Source organism: Salvelinus fontinalis, chromosome 35 (genome assembly GCF_029448725.1).
Source record: "Salvelinus fontinalis isolate EN_2023a chromosome 35, ASM2944872v1, whole genome shotgun sequence".
NCBI classification, from domain to species: domain Eukaryota; kingdom Metazoa; phylum Chordata; class Actinopteri; order Salmoniformes; family Salmonidae; genus Salvelinus; species Salvelinus fontinalis.
Window position 1 is genome coordinate 32,609,322 of NC_074699.1, and position 24,972 is coordinate 32,634,293.

A 24,972-nucleotide genomic window follows, 5' to 3' on the forward strand; every position below is an offset into this window, starting at 1 on the left:
ATAAAATGCATTGATATAGGATATCATCTGACAGACATGCATAAAATGCATTGATACAGGATATCATCTGACGGACATGCAATAAAATGCATTGATACAGGATATCATCTGACAGAAATGCAATAAAATGCATTGATACAGGATATCATCTGACAGATATGCAATAAAATGCATTGATATAGGATATCATCTGACAGACATGCAATAAAATTCATTGATACAGGATATCATCTGACAGACATGCAATAAAATGCATTGATATAGGATATCATCTGACAGACATGCAATAAAGTGCATTGATACAGGATATCATCTGACAGACATGCATAAAAGGCATTGATACAGGATATCATCTGACAGACATGCAATAAAATGCATTGATACAGGATATCATCTGACAGATATGCAATAAAATGCATTGATACAGGATATCATCTGACAGACATGCAATAAAATGCATTGATACAGGATATCATCTGACAGACATGCATAAAATGCATTGATATAGGATATCATCTGACAGACATGCATAAAATGCATTGATACAGGATATCATCTGACAGACATGCAATAAAATGCATTGATACAGGATATCATCTGACAGATATGCAATAAAATGCATTGATACAGGATATCATCTGACAGATATGCATAAAATGCATTGATACAGGATATCATCTGACAGATATGCATAAAATGCATTGATATAGGATATAATCTGACAGACATGCATAAAATGCATTGATATAGGATATCATCTGACGGACATGCAATAAAATGCATTGATACAGGATATCATCTGACAGATATGCAATAAAATGCATTGATACAGGATATCATCTGACAGATATGTATAAAATGCATTGATACAGGATATCATCTGACAGACATGTATAAAATGCATTGATACAGGATATCATCTGACAGACATGTATAAAATGCATTGATACAGTACATCATCTGACAGACATGTATAAAATGCATTGATACAGGATATCATCTGACAGACATGCAATAAAATGCATTGATACAGGATATCATCTGACAGACATGCAATAAAATGCATTGATACAGGATATCATCTGACAGACATGCAATAAAATGCATTGATACAGGATATCATCTGACAGACATGCAATAAAATGCATTGATATAGGATATCATCTGACAGACATGCAATAAAATGCATTGATATAGGATATCATCTGACAGACATGCAATAAAATGCATTGATACAGGATATCATCTGACAGACATGCAATAAAAGGCATTGATATAGGATATCATCTGACAGACATGCAATAAAGTGCATTGATACAGGATATCATCTGACAGACATGCATAAAAGGCATTGATACAGGATATCATCTGACAGACATGCAATAAAATGCATTGATACAGGATATCATCTGACAGATATGCAATAAAATGCATTGATACAGGATATCATCTGACAGACATGCAATAAAATGTATTGATACAGGATATCATCTGACAGACATGCAATAAAATGCATTGATACAGAAAATCATCTGACAGATATGCATAAAATGCATTGATACAGGATATCATCTGACAGATATGCATAAAATGCATTGATACAGGATATCATCTGACAGACATACAATAAAATGCATTGATACAGGATATCATCTGACAGATATGCAATAAAATGCATCGATACAGGATATCATCTGACAGACATGCAATAAAGTGCATTGATACAGGATATCATCTGACAGACATGCATAAAATGCATTGATACAGGATATCATCTGACAGATATGCAATAAAATGCATTGATACAGGATATCATCTGACAGACATGCAATAAATGCATTGATACAGGATATCATCTGACAGATATGCAATAAAATGCATTGATATAGGATATCATCTGACAGACATGAAATAAAGTGCATTGATACAAGATATCATAATGAATGTAGTAACATCACAACCTTAATTTCAGCAAATGTCCTTTCTGTTTAATATTATTGTTTTAAAGTGTCATTTTCACTGAGTTAGTAGTGTTCTGCAGAGTTGGGGTCAATTCTATTTCAATTCAGTCAAGTCAGCAAGTTAACTGAAATTCCAATTCTAATACTATTTTTCTAATTGCCTTTCAATAATTTTGCTAGGACTGTCTGGGAGTGTTCTGAGTGAGGAGATGAAAACTGAAAATGTGCTGTTATTGGCAGTGAGGTTTGGAACTCTCCTTCTTATTGGTCTATTAACTAATTTACCACCTGGTGATGTCACCAGGCAGGCCAAAACTCCATCCCACCAAAACAGGCTGACATTTCAGGCGGTCTTTTCAAACAGTCATTATCATAATTTCACAGTACTTTTCCAACCTCATAGTGTGTAAATATATCTTCAACACAGGGACATCTAGTTTCTGACTGAACTGGGCCTTTAATAGTTTATTGAAATGTAGCGTACCTCATTCTCGTACACCACAAGCTCTGTCCTCTGCACCTGGATGTAGCGGTCCTTATAGCTGGCCAGGAACCTGCCTGAGGCCTTTTTCACCCAACCGGCCTTCCATGTGGACATGGTCTCTTTGGACCTGGTTGGGTCCTCGTTGGGCCTGGTGGGGTCCTCTTTCACTTCCTGGGAAGACAACAGCGGAAGGAAATCAGAGTCGCACACACAGCAAACTTACACTCGAAGCTTGTCTCAATACTTTTTCCTCCTTCCCTTCATCATCACTTACAGGTGAGTGAGAGGGCAAAGTGTGTTTCCATTATGTAGGCTATGGTTATAGTATTTCCTGTATGGTATGGTTCTGGTATGGTCTGTTTATAATATCAGTGGTTGTTTAGGAAAGGAGACACGGAGGGAGAGCTAGTCATAAGGATTGGAACGTGGCCTAATTAAACCTAAAATGTGTCTAGTGAGTTTTAGAGCATGTTTCTCTTCATACTCTTGCTACATTTCTTGTGCTGTGTCTGGCTCAATGCGAAGTGACTTTGTATGCGTATTGTAAACGCCTGAAACCTGACTTCTCAATAGGCCCCGCTGTGGCACTGCAGAGCGCTGTGAAACTCAGAAAGTCCAAGGGCACTGCTAGCTGTAGGAGAACTGACACTATAGTGGTTAACAATGACACTTGAGGCATGTGCAGCTAAGTTAACACTGACAACTCTTATTTAGTAACAGTTCATTTCATTTCTACACTCTTGCTACCTCTTCCTCCTCTGCTGCTCTGTTTCTCACCTCTCAGAAAAACACGTATTTCTAGGCAGTTCGCTATTTTCTCTCTCTGCTCTCAGGTGTCTTTTCTTAGTATCACATGTCAGCTTAGTATCAGTTTCCTGTTCTGTACACTGAGGTCAAGTAAGAAGGCCATATTTTGTCTTTCTGTCTACATTGAGTGGGGCATGTGTATTGCCTCAAATGACATTACTCCATTTGGGTAAAGAAACACTTAAATGTAAAAAACAGCACCATAAAAATCAACATGCAAAAAGTATGTATAAAGTATTGTAAAAGTAGAACTTGTTCCAAGCGGCTGAGAGAAAAACATCCCCATGATAAAATATGATTTATTTACATCTCAAAACAATACAAGTGAAATGATCAAATCCCAAGGGGTTCTTTGAGTTGTGTTATTCTGAAAAGTCTTCCCAGGGCCCGGTTTCCCAAAAGCATCTTAAGGCTAAGTTCCTCGTTAGAACATTCGTAGGAGAATCATTCAATCTTCGAGCTGATCCCAAAACCCAAAGATCCCAAAATTAATGTTGCACTTCAAAAAAACGCTTTCAATCTAATGCCTGCCTCAGAACAGCTAAGATGCTTTTTTGCCCTCCCGCGTCACTTTATACACAGAAGATCCCTGCTAAACATAGAACCACATGGTTTATCTATGACCGCTGATAACTTCAGAACAAAGTTGACTACAAATACAAAGTTGCCAATATATAAATGTGGTTTTCGATGATGAGTTTATAGGATAGCTAGCAACTTGTAAAAGATTACCCATTCGTATAAGTCAGTAGTATTTTAATAGTATGTAAAAAAAATTATGTTTATGACTGTTGCCGTTTTAGTTTATTCAATGATAATGATTAGGTGGAGGTCGCTAGCTACAGTATAGTCTAGCTTTTAGCTCGCTAGCTAGCTGCTCTGTAAGATAGCTTGACTAGGCTCTCCTCTATCTTGTCTTGCATTGGTTGTGAAACCCTAAGCTCTCGGTCCAGTAGCAGAACGAGCTTGTATGAAGATGACGTACGGCGCAATGAAATACGTCACAATGTAAATGTGGCATCAGTATCGACAAATGCCTCAACGACGCACTTAGCAAACGTTCTCTCTGATTGGTGTTTTGGGAAACGTATGTTACATCTTCAGCCACTGTAGGAAATATTCAATGTTAAAACACTTGTAAGCCTAAGTTCCATCACTATCGGGAAACTGGACAGATCTGAAGCAGAATGCCAGGGTTCTGTTCATAAGGGCACACAACAAATATGTCAAATGTTTTGCCAGGTATTCCATCCGTTTAATTCCGTTTTCTTCCATTTCGTGCTTAATGAACAGCACCCTGTTGTTAAATGGAGCTGTTGATAAGTGGAGATACCGGTTCAGAGCAGGGTATTGAGACCTGAGAAAGCTGACTACAGTTCCAGAGGATTACTGTAGAGTAGCTGTAGCACAATGCCTTTCTATGCTACTCAGTTAGTACAAAACATAGTAGGAAACTTCCAGCACTGAAAAAGAGTGGATTGCGTTTGTAATATGAACCAATGAAGAAACAACAAGGTTAAACTAAAGCTCACAGCACCATCTACCTCCAACTCCGTTAGGAGACACTGTGCAGAAAATTGACTGGTCCTCTTTTATTACAGAATAAAACACTAACAACTGCAGGAGCCTGTCTAAAATTCCCAGGCACTCCCAATCTATTGGAGGAAATTCCACAGGATGTCTTTTTAAAGGGTCATCGAGCTGTTTTTCCACTTTCACTGCGACAGCACTGGGAAGAGTGGCTCCGCCTTGCACACAGAGGAAAGGTACAGCTGTGAGGAGAGGAAAGGCCGAGAGAGAGAGGGGGAGTGACACAGAGAGGTTACAGGAGTTAGAAAGAGATGGAGGGGGGTTAGAGGTGATAGAGGAATGAGAGGAAGAGAGAGAGAAAGAGGGAGGGAAATACAGAGATGTCGGGAGAGAGAGAGGGAGAGAGAAAGAGAGAGAAAAAGAGAGACAGATAAAAGGCAGTCATTCGTCTTCCACAGTGCATTGTCCAGAAAACAGAGACATGAGAGAGAGTGGACACGGCAGGCATCGCTGTCTCTAAGTGAAAGAGGAAAGCACTGATTGGCCTTTGTCTCTCTGACACACACACACACACTGAAGGCCAGGCCAGGGGAAAGGGGAACACATCACAGTGTACTGTACAATGCCTGACAGTACAGCTCACCCTGCCAATAATGCTGGGTGTGGTGCTGGATACATCTACACTCTTAGAAAAAGGGTTCCAAATTGTTCTTCGGCTGTCCTCATAGGAGAAGCCTTTTTGGTTCCAGGTAGAACCCTTTTTTGTTCCAGGTAGAACTATTTTGGGTTTCATGTAGAACCCTCTCTGTAAAGGGTTCTTTTATGGCACTCAAAGGGGTTCTACCTGGAACCAACAAGGGTTCTTCAAAGGCTACTCCACTGAGGAAAGCCGAAGAACCATTTTAGGTTCTAGATAGCACCTTTTTTTTCTAAGAGTGTACATTACAGAAGAGATGTTTTGCACTAAGGCACAGTTGGCTTGACTCTGTGTCTTCCATTATGCAGCTTAGCATTGGCTAGCATAGTTAGCTAAAGTGAGGGAATGCTGTTAGGTGCAACAGTTTAATGGACTCACGTCATACAACATTGTGGCACGTGGCAACATTAGCCATGTTGGCTAGTTAACCAAACTCAACATGCTAGTAAAAGTGCAACAGTTGCCCTGAGTCTCTGTTTCCTTGATTGTGCAGTTATCATTGTGGCAAGTGGCAACATTAGCCATGTTGGCTAGTTATCCCAACTGAGCATACTGGTTGGAGGCTCACAGAGCTCTGTGGTGTCGGCCATTGTTGCAAGCAACTTTAGCAGTATTAGCTAGTTAGCCAAGCTGAACATGCCAGAAGGTGTAACAGCTCCAAACATGGATCTGCTTTTAGTTTTAGCACATATTGACTCCCACAGTAAGAGATGCTTGGTTAATCAGTGGACATCCCAAAATGACATCTGATAATGACTGTCGTATGCTAGCATGTAATGACGAGGGTAACATTATGAAGGTGAAGTTTACACATGTTTGTGCCTCCCTGAGGATGTTTGAAATAAGACAAGCAAATACACATTTAATATAAAACTGTATTGGGCCAAGCTTTGTTATTGTGTCATAAATGGATGTCTTTCTTCCAGATTTCCATTTCACATGAGAAAACCTAACCCAAAAACCAAGCCTGAGCCAAACACAAAAACTCCCTTTTCTTATGTCTTTGCAATATCTGATTCACTTTGCAACTCTCTCAATACCCATCCCAAATGGGCCGAGGCCGAGCCCTCATTTCAAGGCGTTAAAATAGGCACACCTTAGCCGACATGTGTTCCTTATAACGTCTTCAACAGGGAGGAGAAGGCTCCATCTGGGATGAATTGAGTTCCATGCTGCCCTGCCCGGCTTGAACTCACCACACGTCCTAATCAACATCATCTGAGTTAACAAGGTCTCCCCTTTCCACTGGTTGACTTAGCTAGCTATTAGGGGAAGGGTGAGAGAGGAGAGACGACACCTTAGTTTCCTTTGAGAGAGTGGGGAATAGGGGAAGTGGGAGAGAGGAGAGAAGACAGCTTAGTTTCCTTTGAGAGAGTGGGGAATAGGGGAAGGGTGAGAGAGGAGAGACGACACCTTAGTTTCCTTTGAGAGAGTGGGGAATAGGGGAAGTGGGAGAGGAGAGACGACACCTTAGTTTCCTTTGAGAGAGTGGGGAATAGGGGAAGTGGGAGAGAGGAGAGAAGACAGCTTAGTTTCCTTTGAGAGAGTGGGGAATAGGGGAAGTGGGAGAGAGGAGAGACGACACCTTAGTTTCCTTTGAGAGAGTGGGGAATAGGGGAAGTGGGAGAGGAGAGACGACACCTTAGTTTCCTTTGAGAGAGTGGGGAATAGGGGAAGTGGGAGAGAGGAGAGAAGACAGCTTAGTTTCCTTTGAGAGAGTGGGGAATAGGGGAAGTGGGAGAGAGGAGAGACGACACCTTAGTTTCCTTTGAGAGAGTGGGGAATAGGGGAAGTGGGAGAGAGGAGAGAAGACAGCTTAGTTTCCTTTGAGAGAGTGGGGAATAGGGGAAGTGGGAGAGAGGAGAGACGACACCTTAGTTTCCTTTGAGAGAGTGGGGAATAGGGGAAGTGGGAGAGAGGAGAGAAGACAGCTTAGTTTCCTTTGAGAGAGTGGGGAATAGGGGAAGTGGGAGAGAGGAGAGAAGACAGCTTAGTTTCCTTTGAGAGAGTGGGGAATAGGGGAAGTGGGAGAGAGGAGAGAAGACAGCTTAGTTTCCTTTGAGAGAGTGGGGAATAGGGGAAGTGGGAGAGGTGTATTTGCAGATCATTACAACACTGTATATAGACATAATATGACATTTGTGTCACGTTCCTGACCTTATTTCCTTTGTTTAGCCTTGTTTAGTTGGTCAGGACGTGAGCTGGGTGGGCATTCTATGTTATGTGTTTCTATGTTGGGTTCATTGTATTAGCCTGATATGGTTCTCAATCAGGGGCAGGTGTTTTACGTTTCCTCTGATTGAGAACCATATTAAGGTAGGCTGTTCTCACTGTTTGTTTGTGGGTGATTGTTGCTGTGTCTGTGTTTGTTTCACCACACGGTACTGTTTCGTTTCGTTCGTTCGTTTGTTCCTACCTGTTCGTGCGTTCATGTTTTTATGTTCTCAAGTTCAGGTCTGTTCACGTCGTTTTGTTATTTTGTATTTTGTCAGTGTTCTGTTTTGTTGGATATCATTAAAATATTTGACATCATGAACATTCACCACGCTGCGCCTTGGTCCTCTCTTCCACCTAAAGACGAGCGTTACAATTTGACATTGTATTTATTAGTTTGGAACATTTGTGAGTGTAATATTTACTGTTCATTTTATTTGTATTGTTTATTTCACTTTTGCTTATCTTTTCACTTGCTTTGGCATTGTAAACATATGCTTCCAGTGTCAATAAAACCCCTTAAATTGAATTGAGAGAGGGGGTAGAGGTGAGGGAGGGGGGGAGAGGTGAGAGGGGGGAGGAGAAGTGAGAGAAGGAGGGAGAGGTGAGAGAGGGGGGACAGGTGAGAGAGGGGGGAGAGGTGAGAGAGGGAGGGAAAGGTGAGAGAGGGGGGACAGGTGAGAGAGGGAGGGAGAGGTGAGAGAGGGGGGAGAGGTGAGAGAGGGAGGGAGTGGTGAGAGAGGGGGACAGGTGAGAGAGGGGGGAGAGGTGAGAGAGTGGGGAGAGGTGAGAGAGTGGGGAAAGGTGAAAGAGTGGGGGAGAGGTGAGAGAAGGAGGGAGAGGTGAGAGAGGGGGGAGAGGTGAGAGAGGGAGGTAGGTGAGAGAGGTGAGAGAGTGGGGAGAGGTGAGAGAGGGGGGTAGGTGAGAGAGGTGAGAGAGTGGGGAGAGGTGAGAGAGGGGGGGACAGATTAGAGAGGGAGGGAGAGGTGAGAGTTGGGGAGAGGTGAGAGAGTGGGGAGAGGTGAGAGAGGGGGGAGAGGTGAGAGAGTGGGGAGACGTGAGAGAGTGGGGAGAGGTGAGAGAGTGGGGAAAGGTGAGAGAGAGAACGAGAGGTGAGAGAGGGGGAGAGGTGAGAGAGGGGGGAGAGGTGAGAGAGTGGGGAGAGGTGAGAGAGGGAGGGAGAGGTGAGAGAGGGGGGATAGGTGAGAGAGGTGAGAGAGTGGGGAGAGGTGAGAGAGGGGGGGACAGGTGAGAGAGGGAGGGAGAGGTGAGAGTGGGGAGAGGTGAGAGAGGGGGGAGAGGTGAGAGAGGGGGTATAGGTGAGAGAGGGGGTATAGGTGAGAGAGTGGGAAGAGGTGAGAGAGGGGGGAAAGGTGAGAGAGGGGGAGAGGTGAGAGAGGGGGAGAGGTGAGAGAGGGGGGAGAGGTGAGAGAGTGGGGAGAGGTGAGAGAGGGAGGGAGAGGTGAGAGAGGGGGTATGGGTGAGAGAGGGGGATAGGTGAGAGAGTGGGAAAAGGTGAGAGAGGGAGGGACAAGTGAGAGAGGGGGGGACAGGTGAGAGAGGGGGGAGAGGTGAGAGAGGGGGGAGAGGTGCGAGAGGGAGGGATAGGTGAGAGAGGGAGGGAGAGGTGAGAGAGGGGGGTAGGTGAGAGAGGTGAGAGAGGGGGGGACAGGTGAGAGAGGGAGGGAGAGGTGAGAGTTGGGGAGAGGTAAGAGAGTGGGGAGAGGTGAGAGAGGGGGAGAGGTGAGAGAGTGGGGAGAGGTGAGAGAGTGGGGAGAGGTGAGACAGTGGGGAAAGGTGAGAGAGAGAACGAGAGGTGAGAGAGGGGGAGAGGTGAGAGAGGGGAGAGGGGAGAGAGAGGGGAGAGGGGAGAGAGGGGGGAGAGGTGAGAGAGTGGGAAGAGGTAAGAGAGTGGGGAAAGGTGAGAGAGGGGGGAGAGGTGAGAGTGTGGGAAGAGGTGAGAGAAGGAGGGAGAGGTGAGAGAGGGGGATAGGTGAGAGAGGTGAGAGAGTGGGGAGAGGTGAGAGAGGGGGGGACAGGTGAGAGAGGGAGGGAGAGGTGAGAGTTCGGGAGAGGTGAGAGAGGGGGTAGAGGTGAGGGAGGGGGGGAGAGGTGAGAGAGGTGAGGAGAAGTGAGAGAAGGAGGGAGAGGTGAGAGAGGGGGGAACAGGCGAGAGAAGGGGGAGAGGTGAGAGAGAGAGGGAAAGGTGAGAGAGAGAGGGAAAGGTGAGAGAGGGGGGACAGGTGAGAGAGGGAGGGAGAGGTGAGAGAGGGAGGGAGAGGTGAGAGAAGGGGGACAGGTGAGAGAGGGAGGACAGGTGAGAGAGGGAGGACAGGTGAGAGAGGGGGGAGAGGTGAGAGAGTGGGGGAGAGGTGAGAGAGTGGGGGAGAGGTGAGAGAAGGAGGGAGAGGTGAAAGAGGGGGGGAGAGGTGAGAGAAGGAGGGAGAGGTGAGAGAGCGGGTGACAGGTGAGAGAGGGGGGACTGGTGAGAGAGGGGGGGAACAGGTGAGAGAGGGGGGAGAGGTGAGAAAGGGGGGAGAGGTGCGAGAGGGAGGGAGAGGTGAGAGAGGGGGGCACAAGTGAGAGAGGGAGGGAGAGGTGAGAGAGGGGGGTAGGTGAGAGAGGTGAGAGAGTGGGGAGAGGTGAGAGGGGGGGGACAGGTTAGAGGGGGAGGGAGAGGGGAGAGGTGAGAGAGTGGGGAGACGTGAGAGAGTGGGGAGAGGTGAGAGAGTGGGGAAAGGTGAGAGAGAGAACGTGAGGTGAGAGAGGGGGAGAGGTGAGAGAGGGGGAGAGGTGAGAGAGGGGGGAGAGGTGAGAGAGTGGGGAGACGTGAGAGAGTGGGGAGACGTGAGAGAGTGGGGAGAGGTGAGAGAGTGGGGAAAGGTGAGAGAGAGAACGTGAGGTGAGAGAGGGGGAGAGGTGAGAGAGGTGGAGGTGAGAGAGGGGGGAGAGGTGAGAGAGTGGGGAGAGGTGAGAGAGGGAGGGAGAGGTGAGAGAGGGGGGATAGGTGAGAGAGGTGAGAGAGTGGGGAGAGGTGAGAGAGGGGGGGACAGGTGAGAGAGGGAGGGAGAGGTGAGAGTTGGGGAGAGGTGAGAGAGGGAGGGAGAGGTGAGAGGTGAGAGAGGGGGGAGAGGTGAGAGAGGGAAGGAGAGGTGAGAGAGGGGGTATAGGTGAGAGAGGGGGATAGGTGAGAGAGTGGGAAGAGGTGAGAGAGGGGGGAAAGGTGAGAGAGTGGGGGAGAGGTGAGAGAGGGAGGGACAAGTGAGAGAGGGGGGGGCAGGTGAGAGAGGGGGGAGAGGTGAGAGAGGGGGGAGAGGTGCGAGAGGGAGGGAGAGGTGAGAGAGGGGGGGACAAGTGAGAGAGGGAGTGAGAGGTGAGAGTTGGGGAGAGGTGAGAGTGGGGAGGGGTGAGAGAGAGGTGAGAGAGTGGGGAGAGGTGAGAGAGGGGGGACAGGTGAGAGAGGGAGGGAGAGGTGAGAGTTGGGGAGAGGTGAGAGTGGGGAGGGGTGAGGGAGAGGTGAGAGAGTGGGGAGAGGTGAGAGAGTGGGGAGAGGTGAGAGAGTGGGGAAAGGTGAGAGAGGGAACGAGAGGTGAGAGAGGGGGAGAGGTGAGAGAGGGGGAAGAGGTGAGAGAGTGGGAAGAGGTGAGAGAGTGGGAAGAGGTGAGAGAGTGGGGAAAGGGGAGAGAGACGGAGAGGTGAGAGAGGGGGATAGGTGAGAGAGGGGGGAGAGGTGAGAGAATGGGGAGAGGTGAGAGAGGGAGGGAGAGGTGAGAGAGGGGGGATAGGTGAGAGAGGGAGATGGGTGAGAGAGTGGGAAGAGGTGAGAGAGTGGGGAAAGGTGAGAGAGGGAGGGAGAGGTGAGAGAGGGGGGATAGGTGAGAGAGGGGGGAGAGGTGAGAGAGGGGGGAGAGGTGAGAGAGGGGGGAGAGGTGAGAGAGTGGGGAGAGGTGAGAGAGGGGGGAGAGGTGAGAGAGGGGGGAGAGGTGAGAGAGGGGGGAGAGGTGAGAGAGGGGGGAGAGGTGAGAGAGGGAAGGAGAGGTGAGAGAGGGAGGGAGCGAGAGGTGAGAGAGGGGGGATAGGTGAGAGAGGGGGGAGAGGTGAGAGAGTGGGGAGAGGTGAGAGAGTGGGGAGAGGTGAGAGAGTGGGGAGAGGTGAGAGAGGGAAGGAGAGGTGAGAGAAGGGGAGAGGTGAGAGAGTGGGGAGAAGTGAGACAGGGGGAGAGGTGAGAGAGTGGGGAGAGGTGAGAGAGGGGGGAGAGGTGAGAGAGCGGGGAGAGGTGAGAGAGCGGGGAGAGGTGAGAGGTGAGAGAGCGGGGAGAGGTGAGAGAGCGGGGAGAGGTGAGAGAGCGGGGAGAGGTGAGAGAGTGGGGAGAGGTGAGAGACTGGGGAGAGGTGAGAGAGGGGGGAGAGGTGAGAGAGCGGGGAGAGGTGAGAAAGCGGGGAGAGGTGAGAGAGCGGGGAGAGGTGAGAGAGCGGGGAGAGGTGAGAGAGCGGAGAGAGGTGAGAGAGCGGGGAGAGGTGAGAGAGCGGGGAGAGGTGAGAGAGTGGGGAGAGGTGAGAGAGTGGGGAGAGGTGAGAGAGTGGGGAGAGGTGAGAGAGTGGGGAGAGGTGAGAGAGTGGGGAGAGGTGAGAGAGTGGGGAGAGGTGAGAGAGCGGGGAGAGGTGAGGGTGTGGGGAGAGATGAGAGAGGGGGGAGAGGTGAGAGAGGGGGGAGAGGTGAGAGAGGGGGGAGAGGTGGGGAGAGGTGAGAGAGGGGGAGAGGTGAGAGAGGGGGAGAGGTGAGAGAGGGTGGAGAGATGAGAGAGTGGGGAGAGGTGAGAGAGGGGGGAGAGGTGAGAAAGTGGGGAGAGGTGAGAGAGTGGGGAGAGGTGAGAGATCGGAGAGAGATGAGAGAGTGGGGAGAGGTGAGAGGGGGGGAACAGGAGAGATAGAGCTCTCAAAAACACTAACAAACAAGAGGAAGTCCCAAAGAAATACCCTCTTGCACACACACACACACACACACACACACACACAGGCACGCGTATCAACAACACCATCAGAGTTTCAGAGGGAACTCAGTCACACACACTGACACACACACACACACACACACACACACACACACACACACACACACACACACACACACACACACACACACACACACACACACACACACACACACACACACACACACACACACACACACACACACACACACACACACGCGCGCGCGTATAAACAACAACACCATCAGAGTTTCAGAGGGAACTCAGTCACACACACTGACACACACACACACACGCGCGCGTATCAACAACACCATCAGAGTTTCAGAGGGAACTCAGTCACACACACACACACACACACTGACACACACACACGCGCGTATCAACAACACCATCAGAGTTTCAGAGGGAACTCAGTCACACACACTGACACACACACGTATCAACAACACCATCAGAGTTTCAGAGGGAACTCAGTCACACACACTGACACACACACACACACATGCGAGTATCAACAACACCATCAGACTTTCAGAGGGAACTCAGTCACACACACACACAACCATTGTGCAGCACACGTCCAAATGCCGGGAAACGACGGTCAGAAATGGACTATTGTGCAGCACAGGGCTGAGCAGTGGTCAAACAGGGTTAATTGTTTTCCTCACATAATGTGCAAGTCTGTTTCCTCAGAATCCAATGTGGTCCGGCAGGCTGACACACACCATGAGAATGCTTCCAGGCCATTCAGCAACAGCAGAACGTGACGGACAATTACAGAAGAAGGGTCGGGTGAGGGGTTGAGAAAAACAGACGGAGAAAGAGTCAGAGATAGAAAGATAGAGTGAAGTGAGAGGATGAGGGGAGGGGGGAGGAGGGGAGGAGGGAGGGGTCAGTGACAGAGAGCTAAAACAGCTGGCTGTGTATAACAGGCAGCTAGCCAGGCAGTGGCCTTCACTGAGCCGCCAGACACTGTCCAGCCACACCGGTGTATATAAACCCGGCCCACCAGGTATGGCCTGTCAACCTATTGCTCACACTCACTGTGACTCAGAGGACTAGAATGAAGTTGCCCATAGACACTGATCTTAGGACAGTTTTGAGTTTTTAACCCTAATGATTAAGGTGAAATGTGTGGGTAGGGTAAGCTGATCCTAGATCTGCTATAGGAAAGTCTACCAATAGAGACGGCACAGACACACAGCTGAAGCCTTTCCGCCAGTCCTACCTAATAGGGTCTTTCATTTACCAATTAAGATCACATTAGTATAGCTACATCTACGGCAGTGTGGTTCGTACAGCTGTTCATATAGTTATACTGATGTGAAAACATAGTGAGGGCTGACTTGCCTCTCGGGGCTAGTTTCCAGGCCTAGTCCAGGACTAACAGGTCAGTTTACATTAAACTGGCACTTGGTCTTTACAATAAACCATTGTAAACAAACCATGTATAGCTTGAAAAGACGGTTAACACTATAAGTCATTCTTATGGACTGTTAGTCTTGGAATTCATGGTCCATCTGAATATGAGAGTGGTTCCATTTCTCCAGCCTCATCCCTCAGTTTACCAAACCAAGTGGCAGGGTCAGGCTGGTCAAATGACAGGTTGTACCTTTAACACTTCTGGGGGTGTTGTGTCAATATTTCATGTTTATGAATGTGCCCTGATTTGTTATGGGACTGCCAGGCACCCCTGTAGTATAAACCTTGACTGTATGGTGGTCCTTATCTCACCCCTGCACTCTGGTTATTAATGTAAGACTACACTAATACTACACTAATACTACACTAATACTACCACACGAACACTACACTAATACCACACTAACACTACACTACACTAATACTACACTAATACTACAATAATACTACAGTAACACTACACTACACGTATACCACACTAACACCACACTAACACTACACTACACTAATACTGCAATAATACTACAGTAACATACACTACACTAATACTACACTAACACTACACTAATACTACACTACCACTACACTAATACTACACTAACACTGCACCAACACTACACTAACACTACACTAATACTTAATACTACACTAACACTAACACTACACTAACACTACACTAATACTACACTAACACTACACTAATACTTAATACTACACTAACACTACACTAACACTACACTAATACTACACTAATACTACACTAACACTACACTAACACTACACTAATACTACACTAACACTACACTAATACTACACTAATACTACACTACACTAACACTACACTACTACTACACTAACACTACACTAATACTACACTAACACTACACTAGCACTGCACTAATACTACACGAACACTACACTAATACTACACTACACTAACACTACACTAATACTACACTAATACTAGACTAACACTTCACTAACACTTCACTAACACTACACTAATAGTACACTACACACCACTAATACTACACTACACTAACACTAATACTACACTACCACTACACTAACACTACACTAATACTACACTAACACTACACTAACACTGCACTAATACTACACTATGCTAACACTAATACTACACTACCACTACACTAACACTACACTAATACTACACTAACACTACACTAACACTGCACTAATACTACACGAACACTAACACTACACTAACACTACACTAATACTACACTAACACTTCGCTAACACTTCACTAACACTACACTAATACTACACTACACAACACTAATACTACACTACACTAACACTAATACTACACTACCACTACACCAACACTACACTAATACTACACAAATACTACACCACCACTACACTAATGCTACACTAATACCACACCAATACTACACTAATCCTACACTAACACTACACTAATACTACACTAATCCTACACTAATACTACACGGGCACTACACTAGTACTACACTAATAATACACTAATATTACACTAACACTACACTAATACTACACTAATACTACACTAACACTACACTAATACTACACTAATATTACACTAACACTACACTAATATTACACTAACACTACACTAATACTACACGGATACTACACTGCTGTAATAGGATAGTGCTGCTAAGGGCTAAACCTCTGTGTGCAAGGGGTCTTCTGAGGTCATTAAGAACATTTTCTTTTAAACTCAATTGTTCCACGTCAATTGTGATACAGTTGTTTAAATCAATGTTTATGTAGCTGAGAGAAGCTCCTAGAAGTACCATACCTGGCTGGGCATAGTACTTTTTTTGACCATGAATTTACATTCCATACTACTTCATCTCCAGTAATTCTGCATGTAGACTGAGAGAATCTGCCAGGACTGACTGGGATGTGGGAGATAACAGCAGCATTAGTTACGTTTTTGGGGTTTTGTCACTGGTTATTTGGACGTATCAGGATTGGGTGAAGGTGGTGCTTAAACCGCTTCGTCTTGAGTGCTTCGTGCCTGCACCCACACAGGAGGGGGGGGGGGGAGGGGGGGGGGGCTTTGGCTGAGAGTTTCTTGTTGCGAGGTGGAGACTTCGTTTCTGCCAGAACTCTCAATTCCTAACAAGTACTATGTGAACACAGAAGTTAACCATGCAGCTGACCAAATTATGCAAGATTTTACTTCTTGCTTAACAGAGATTATAGGCTACTCTGTGTGTGTGTGCGTGTGTGTGTGTGTGTTTGCACCAGCGTGTGTGTGTGTGTGTGTGTGTGTGTGTGTGTGTGTGTGTGTGTGTATGTGTGTGCACGTTTACACCAGCGTGTGTATATGTGCGTGTGTGTGTTTGCACCAGCGTGTGTATATGTGTGTGTGTGCGTTTGCACTAGTGTGTGTGTGTGTGTGTGTGTGTGTGTGTGTGTGTGTGCGCGCGTTTGCACCAGTGTGTGTATATGTGTGTGTGTGCGTTTGCGCCAGTGTGTGTGTGTGTGTGTGTGTGTGTGTGTGTGTGTGCGCGCGTTTGCACCAGCGTGTGTATATGTGTGTGTGTGTGCGCGCGTTTGCACCAGCGTGTGTATATGTGTGTGTGCAAAAAGTTGCAAAGTAGACCATTTTTATTGATTTACTGTTTTAGTGCTCTGTTCGACTTCCTCATTCTAGTAGCAGCTTCCAGAAACTCGCCTCAATGTCATCTACGGCTTGCAACTTTGAGCTGCTATATGAGTTGTTGCACATACTGTAGGCCTATTTATCCCATAAAGACGTCTTTAAAACACACAGCTCAATGCTGGTCAGTTCAGGCCTAGTCTTTTCACCTTCAGTACATTCTTTCATGTGTAAAACAGAAGAAGGGAAAATAGGCCTCCAGATGAAGAGTTAAAAACAGTACATCCTCTTCTGCTCTAACGGGCCTATTTAGAATGTCTCTAGGATTGAAGGACACTCATTCAGGATAGGACGAGAGCCTTACATATTAGGTGACTCAGTAGTTCTTTCAGTCTGACCCAAGCTGCATTGCTTCCCCAGACAACACTGCGGTGTAGCCCTACTGACCATGGTTGTAGGTATGGTGACTTTGTTCACATTCAATAACTGATTTGAGATCAGCTCTCCATAACACATTAGACCTGTAGCCCAAATATTCATTAAGAGCTTGACCCAAGAGCTGACACTGGATCAGTTACTGTACCGGAGGGGTAGACTACAGTTCATCTAAACAGTAGGCTATAATGTAGGGTCAGGGTTGGGTTAATGTTATCGGTTTGAAAATAACTGTAACTGTAAACAGATACTTTACCAGTAAAAGTATTGTAATGTGATTACAGATAGTTTGAAAAACTAGATGATTACATCTGGGATTAAACTCAGAAAGGATGTTTGTCTTCTCAATGACATTCAAATCAGCGTTGAAAAAAGGCGCAAGTTTATGTTTGTTCCACCTGAGAGTCTGACCACAAGTCCAGAGACCTCTATGATGACACACCAAATGGGTTTGATGGATCATTTTTGTCTTCTTCTAATGCCTCTTATGGGGAAAGTAATCAAAAAGTAACAGAAAGTAATCAGATTATGTTACTGAGTTTGGTTAATCCAAAAATGATGTTACTGATTATAATTTTGGACAGGTAAATAGTACTGTTTTTTTATCTATATGTTTTATTGAACCTTTATTTAACTAGGCAAGTCAGTTAAGAACAAATTCTTATTTACAATGATCTACACCCGCCAAACCCGGATGATACTGGGCCAATTGTGCACCAACCCTACTGTAACCGATTACATTTAGAAAGTAACCTACCCAACCCTGTAGGCTACACTGTAGTTATTACAATGTAAAAATACAGTTATTAACCCCTCCTCCTCCTCCTCCCCTAACATCTCCATGGCTACAGGGGCAGCACCCAGCAACGGAGGGGCGAGAGAGACCACTGTAAATGCCCGAGTAGCAGCAGTAGGCTACCGTTGAAAGCAACAGGTTGTCAGGTGCGTGGCTTTAACAGCTCCTGGCACCTGAGTTTGAACGGTGAAAAGTACGATGAGTTGTTGGAGCCTATTGACGCATTGGCGCATAGCATATCAGTTCGATGAAACACAAATTATTATTTTCTTCGCCGATACTTCAACAGGCTATTTGCAGTGTGTAATAAACTGCGGATTGTTTGATATCTAGGCTACATTGCTCTTTTTACTCTTTTTTTCTGACCTTGAATGATGATGAGTTTTAGACTACTTTCCTACCCCTCCGTGAGTGTTTTGATTGACCTATGTCGCCACTGAGAAAATGTAAGAAGCTTTACTAAGGTTAAACTTTCATTAGACCTGTAGCCTTTATTTAATTTAAAACCAACCATAGCCGACCGAGATTCCACCAATGCCGCCCATCAGAACAATGCAATAGACTGAATACTCACGTCTTCCATGATAAAAACGAATATCCGTTATACTATGTGTGGAGGAATAACACTCGAAGGCGGCCGTTATCCTTGACAAAAAGTCAGTATTTCACTTCTTTTAGACAGCAACCAACTATTATCCAACATGACGCGAATATGAGGAAGAAAATAAGGAACTGTAAAAGTTTGGACGCGGAACGGTCTTGTCTCTTTCTTTCCTCTTTCGACGCGTTCGACTCAGCTACGAAACAAGTTTTGAAGAAAAAGTTTGGTTTCCGGTAAGTCCCTGAATGCCTCAGCGCGTCGATAGACAGGGTATGTCAATCGAACTGAATCCCTTTAGGCGCAGTGAAGGCCGTAACAAATTGATATATGCTAGCCATTTTCTCAAGTGTTTACGCAGTGCACATGTGAGTGAGCGCCTTTAAACTTCGCACTGTCTCTGTCACCAACACAGTGACCTATTGTATAACTGTGAGAAGTAAGCTTGTCCTTTGGCACAATAAATGACGCCATAAAACCATCGTCCTGAACTCATGATTAAAACACAGCACTGCAAGACCAATAAAACAGATTGTATAAAGCATTCCTATACAGAATAAAACACATAGAATTGTATCCTTTTTGTCATCCTCGTTTGTTTGTTTTAATGAATAACTTACTACACCCACTATCCCACTGTGTTTGTCCTTAATGAAAACAATTGCATACTAATATATATAATGTAAACAACAATGTTATTAACATGGAACTACAATATATAACATCTATTTTGTCAACATTTCTGAATAGGCCTAGCCTACACTGAATCAGATGTGGTCATCACTGTAATACATTAACAGGTTGTTTGATGAATTACTTGACATTATGCCCTTTAACGTTTCCTGTCACTCTAATGTTTTCATTCAACCTAGATTTAGCCCCTGGATCTGTACCACTGTGGGTTGGATAAACAGTGGATTAATTATAAACTCCAAACTTGTCTCTTCTTACTTCCTGATAGGTGTGGTAGCTGTTATTGGTTAGAGGCGATGTATTGTCTGTCACAACACTGAGCTCCCCTGGGCGGGGCTGCAGTTTACTCTCAATGAACAGTTCTCTTGCATAATTCATTTCTCAATGCTTACAGCTTAATATAAATACATGTATTTCATGTGATGAAGCTGTGTGTGTGTCATACATATTGTGTGTGTGTATGTGTGTGTGTATGTGAGTGGGGGGTATGTGCACCCATGCATATGTGGTGCACACAAAATGTATGGTCACATTTGTGTTTATGTATTTTCTTTGTATTGGGAAAGAATGCTTTTACTGAAATGTCAGTCCTCCAAGGTTTCGCCATTGCGATGCCTTTATACACACGTTGGCCAGTAGGCGTAGTGAGACATGTTCGCTTCACACTGGGACTTTTAATTTTTTAATTTTCTTATTTCACCTTTATTTAACCAGGTAGGCTAGATGAGAACAAGTTCTCATTTACAACTGCGACCTGGCCAAGATAAAGCAAAGCAGTTCGATACATACAACAACACAGAGTTACACATGGAATAAACAAACATACAGTAGAAAAAAGTCTATATACATTGTGTGCAAATGAGGTAAGATAAGGGAGGTAAAGCAATAAATAGGCCATGGTGGTGAAGTAATTACAATATTGCAATTAAACACTGGAGTGATAGATGTGCAGAAGATGCATGTTGCAAGTAGAGATACTGGGGTGCAAAGGAGCAAGATAAATAAATAAATACAGTATGGGGATGAGGTAGTTGGGTGGGCTATTTACAGATGGGCTATGTACAGGTGCAGTGATCTGTGAGCTGCTCTGACAGCTGGTGCTTAAAGTTAGTGAGCGAGATATGAGTCTCCAGCTTCAGTGATTTTTGCAGTTCGTTCCAGTCATTGGCAGCAGAGAACTGGAAGGAAAGGCAGCCAAACGAGGAATTGGCTTTGGTGGTGACCAGTGAAATATACCTGCTGGAGTGCGTGCTACGGGTGGGTGCTGCTATGGTGACCAGTGAACTGAGATAAGGTGGGGCTTTACCTAGCAAAGACTTGTAGATGACCTGGAGCCAGTGGGTTTGGCGACGAGTATGAAGCGAGGGCCAGCCAACGAGAGCATACAGGTCGCAGTGGTGGGTATTATATGGGGCTTTGGTGACAAAACGGATGGCACCCTGATAGACTGCATCCAATTTGTTGAGTAGAGTGTTGGAGGCTATTTTGTAAATGACATCGCCGAAGTCGATGGTCAGTTTTACGAGGGTATGTTTGGCAGTATGAGTGAAGGATGCTTTGTTGCGAAATAGGAAGCCAATTCTAGATTTAATTTTGGATTGGAGATGCTTAATGTGAGTCTGGAAGGAGAGGTTACAGTCTAACCAGATACCTAGGTATTTGTAGTGGTCCACTATTCTAAGTCAGAACTGTCCAGAGTAGTGATGCTGGACGGGCGGGCAGGTATTGACAGCGATTGGTTGAAGATCATGCATTTAGTTTTACTTGCATTTAAGAGGAGTTGGAGGCCACGGAAGGAGAGTTGTATGGCATTGAAGCTCATCTGGAGGTTAGTTAACACAGTGTCCAAAGAAGGGCCAGAAGTATACAGAATGGTGTCGTCTGCGTAGAGGTGGATCAGAGAATCACCAGCAGCAAGAGCGACATCATTGATGTTTACAGAGAAGAGAGTTGGCCCGAGAATTGAACCCTGTGGCACCCCCATAGAGATTGCCAGGCTATATGTGATCCCGCACCTGTGTCTTCTCATAATTGAAATAACCTTTGAAAGAGATGCCATGTTCTCCTGTTTCATCATTTATGCTACAGGTCAGTAAAGTGTAAAAATACACAGAATACCACAATATCGTTTTGTAACTTGCCTGTTGAAGACAGAAAACGCATGTCGAGTGTAAAATTAAATGATGGCGGTGCATTCCTGTGATCTAGGAAAAAAACTAATTGTTAACTCATGAACATTTTTATTTTTGAAAAAGACACTTCTGACAACATCCTAAGGGTTTAGAGAATTTAATGTTGTAACTGTGATGTTTAAGAACTTTGTAATTGTTGTACTGTGAAAAGCCGCTAGTTTAGAGCTAGCTCTGGTTAGCTATTAGCTAGCTCTGGTTAGCTTTTGGCTAGTTCCGGTTAGCTGTTTGCTAGCTCCGGTCAGTTGATTGCTAGCTTCGGTTAGTGCTATGCTAGCTTGTTCAGTCATTTTCCAATAATTAGCATTAATGTAATTTGCAATAGTCTTGTCTTTCTATTAACCCTTCTTACACTGGGTGACTGTATTTTGAGCATGGGTATAAAGTAACTTCTAATGAGTTATACCAGTCTATAAAGGCTTTCATGTTTTAGTCTCCTATGGGGCTTTAGTGGGCAACAGCCAACTACAGAATTATAACCTAAACAGGTGAATTAAAGTTGAGAGTAAATGTGTTTGGAGTATAAATGTAAAGAATTTTAGGATGTGAATTGGATTGTAATATAATATTTTTGATGTGTTAATTGATGTATTTTTTATGTTTATTAAATAATATGTCAGGGATTTATGAGACAAATTATTAAATACACTTTAAAGAAAAAACAAAAAAAACATTGAAATACAATGAAAAGACAGAAAAAGACGATTTGCACTTGAGAGAATATTGAATAAAATAATTGAGAGAACCTTTGAAAGAGAAGCCACTCTCTCCTGTTTCATCATTTATCCTAAACTATTATCTGCTGCATCAGTCCCAAATCTGGGACCTGTAACACATATGTGTTTCTGTGTGTGTGTGTGTGTGTGTGTGTGTGTGTGTGTGTGTGTGTGTGTGTGTGTGTGTGTACATGCATGCATGTGTGTGTGTGTGTGTACGTGCTGTTACAGTTACATGCAGTGAGGCGGATTAGAAACTAAACTACACTGACATTTAATTGAACATCACCTTATTTAGAGGAAGAGGAAGTGGTGAATGATGCATAAGGCATGCTATCTCATTAGTGGTCCAATGTTTGCTCAATAAAGTCTGAGCACCCAAGAAGAAGACCTTGTTGGTCACTTGGCCTATTTCTACTTCTAATGAAAGTATCCTTGAGCAGGGTCTCTCTCTTTCCCTTTTCTCCCACGTTGAAGCTTCTTCCACTCTTCAACTCATGCACAGGACTTTGTCAGGACAGGTTACACATCCACCTCTACTATCTTACCAACAACCACAACCAATATCCATCATAAAAAGTTGTTTCTTCGTACATGCACAATATTTAGTGGTCGCAGTGAGAGTCCTAATCAAAACAAGTAGAAACACTTGTTTAGTGAAGGCTGCATGAAGAGTGAAATGTGTAACCAAAAAGGTCACTTTTATCTATGAGCCCAGTCGCCTGTAAAACCCAACCACAGTCCTACACTCAAACACTGCTGTGAGTCTGCCCAACATGTGCCTGCATCACCAGTGAAGCATTGATTTAACTCAAGCTCTCGGTCTGGTCTGGACTGGAGTAATCTGAGGGACAAGTAGGATCAGACACGGCTCTTAGTTCAGTTGTGAGTTATCTTCCCTAATGGTTAATGAGGATAGGATCTGAAGAGCATAGATGATCCTAGATCTGTGAAGTAGGAGGTTGGTGACTCCTTAATTGGGGAGGACGGGCTTGTGGTAATGGCTGGAGGGGAATGAGTGGAATGGTATCAAATACATGGTTTCCATTGGCTCCATTCCAGCCATTATTATGAGCCGTTCTCCCCTCAGCAGCCTCCACTGGCCAAGTGTACCTCTAACCATAACGCTGTGTCTCAGCCAATTTCCCCAACATTAATGTGTTCACTGTCTGCTTCAAAGTCAGTGGGAGCTATCCAAATAGCTACCGAGGTAATATGGAAAATAACAAAGTACAGTGCATTCGGAAAGTATTCAGACCTCTTGACTTTTTCCACATTTTGTTAAGTTACAGCCTTATTCTAAAATTGATTACATAGTTTTTTCCCCTCATCAATCTACACACAATACCCCATAATGACAAACCCCCCCCCAATTTTTTTTTGTTGCAAATATAAAAAAATATCACATTTACATAAGTATTCAGACCCTTTACTCAGTAACTTTGTTGAAGCACCTTAGGCAGTGATTACAGCCTTGAGTCTTCTTGGGTACGATGCTACAAGCTTGGCACACCTGTATTTGAGGAGTTTCTCCCATTCTTCTCTGCAGATCCTCTCAAGCTCTGTCAGGTTGGATGGGGAGCATTGCTGCACAGCTATTTTCAGGTCCCTCCAGAGATGTTGAATTGGATTCAAGTCCGGGCTCTGGCTGGGCCACTCAAGGACATTCAGAGACTTGTCCCAAAGCCACTCCTGCGTTGTCTTGGCTGTGTGCTTAGGGTCGTGAACCTTCACCCCAGTCTGATGTCCTGAGCACTCTGGAGCAGGTTTTCATCAAGGATCTCTCTGTACTTTGCTCCATTCATCTTTGCCTCGATCCTGACTAGTCTCCCAGTCCCTGCCGCTGAAGAACATCCCCACAGCATGATGCTGCCACCACCATGCTTCACCGTATCTTGGTTTCACCAGACCAGAGAATCTTGTTTCTCATGGTCTGAGAGTCCTTTAAGTACCTTTTGGCAAACTCCAAGTGGGCTGTCATGTGCCTTTTACTGAGGAGTCGCTTCCATCTGGCCTAATTGGTGAAGTGCTGCAAAGATGGTTGTCCTTCTGGAAGATTCTCCCATCTCCACAGAGGAACTCTGGAGCTCTGTCCGAGTGACCATCAGGTTCTTGGTCCTTCCTTGACTAAGGCATTTCTCCCTCAATTACTCAGGTTGGCTGGGCGGCCAGCTCTAGGAAGATTCTTGGTGGTTCCAAAATCCTTCCATTTAAGAATGATGGAGACCACTGTTTTCTTGGGGACTTTCAATGCTGCAGAAATGTTTGGGTACCCATCCTTAGATCTGTGCCTCGACACAATCCTGCCTCGGAGCTCTACGGACAATTCCTTTGACCTCATAGCTTGGTTTTTGTTCTGACATGCACTGTCAACTGGTGTGTGCCTTTCCAAATCATGTCTAATCAATTGAATTTACCACAGGTGGACTCCAATCAAGTTGTAGAAACATTACAAGGATTATTAATGGAAACAGGATGCACCTGAACTCAATTTCAAGTGTCTTAGGAAAGGGTCTGAATACTTAAGTAAATAAGGTATTTAAAAAATATATATATATATACATTTTCAAAAATGTTGAAAAACCTGTTTTCGCTTTGCCATTATGGGATATTGTATGTAGATTGATGGCAATCATTTATTTAATCATTTTAGAATAAGGCTGTAACATAACAATGTTGAAAAAGTCAAGAGTTCTTAACCACTTGTACATGCAGTGAAACAGGACAAATATAAGCACACGCTATTTGACCTTTTGAGTTGAATGAAACAAAATCTACAAATTGCAAACACCGGAAATATTAGACTAAGCGTGAGTA

General features: G+C 44.9%; 1 protein-coding gene across 1 annotated transcript in view; it reads right to left on the reverse strand.

Moving 5' to 3' along the window:
• Window positions 1-18,985, reverse strand: part of plekho2 (pleckstrin homology domain containing, family O member 2) — a 33,871-nt gene extending 14,886 nt beyond the window's left edge. Inside the window, exons 1-2 of the mRNA XM_055900016.1 lie at window positions 18,534-18,985; window positions 2,446-2,616 (exon numbers count right to left, since the gene is read on the reverse strand). Coding sequence (XP_055755991.1) covers window positions 2,446-2,616; window positions 18,534-18,542 — 180 coding nt within the window. The 5' untranslated portion in view covers window positions 18,543-18,985. The remainder of the gene's footprint in view (window positions 1-2,445; window positions 2,617-18,533) is intronic.
• Window positions 18,986-24,972: the final 5,987 nt, after the last annotated feature.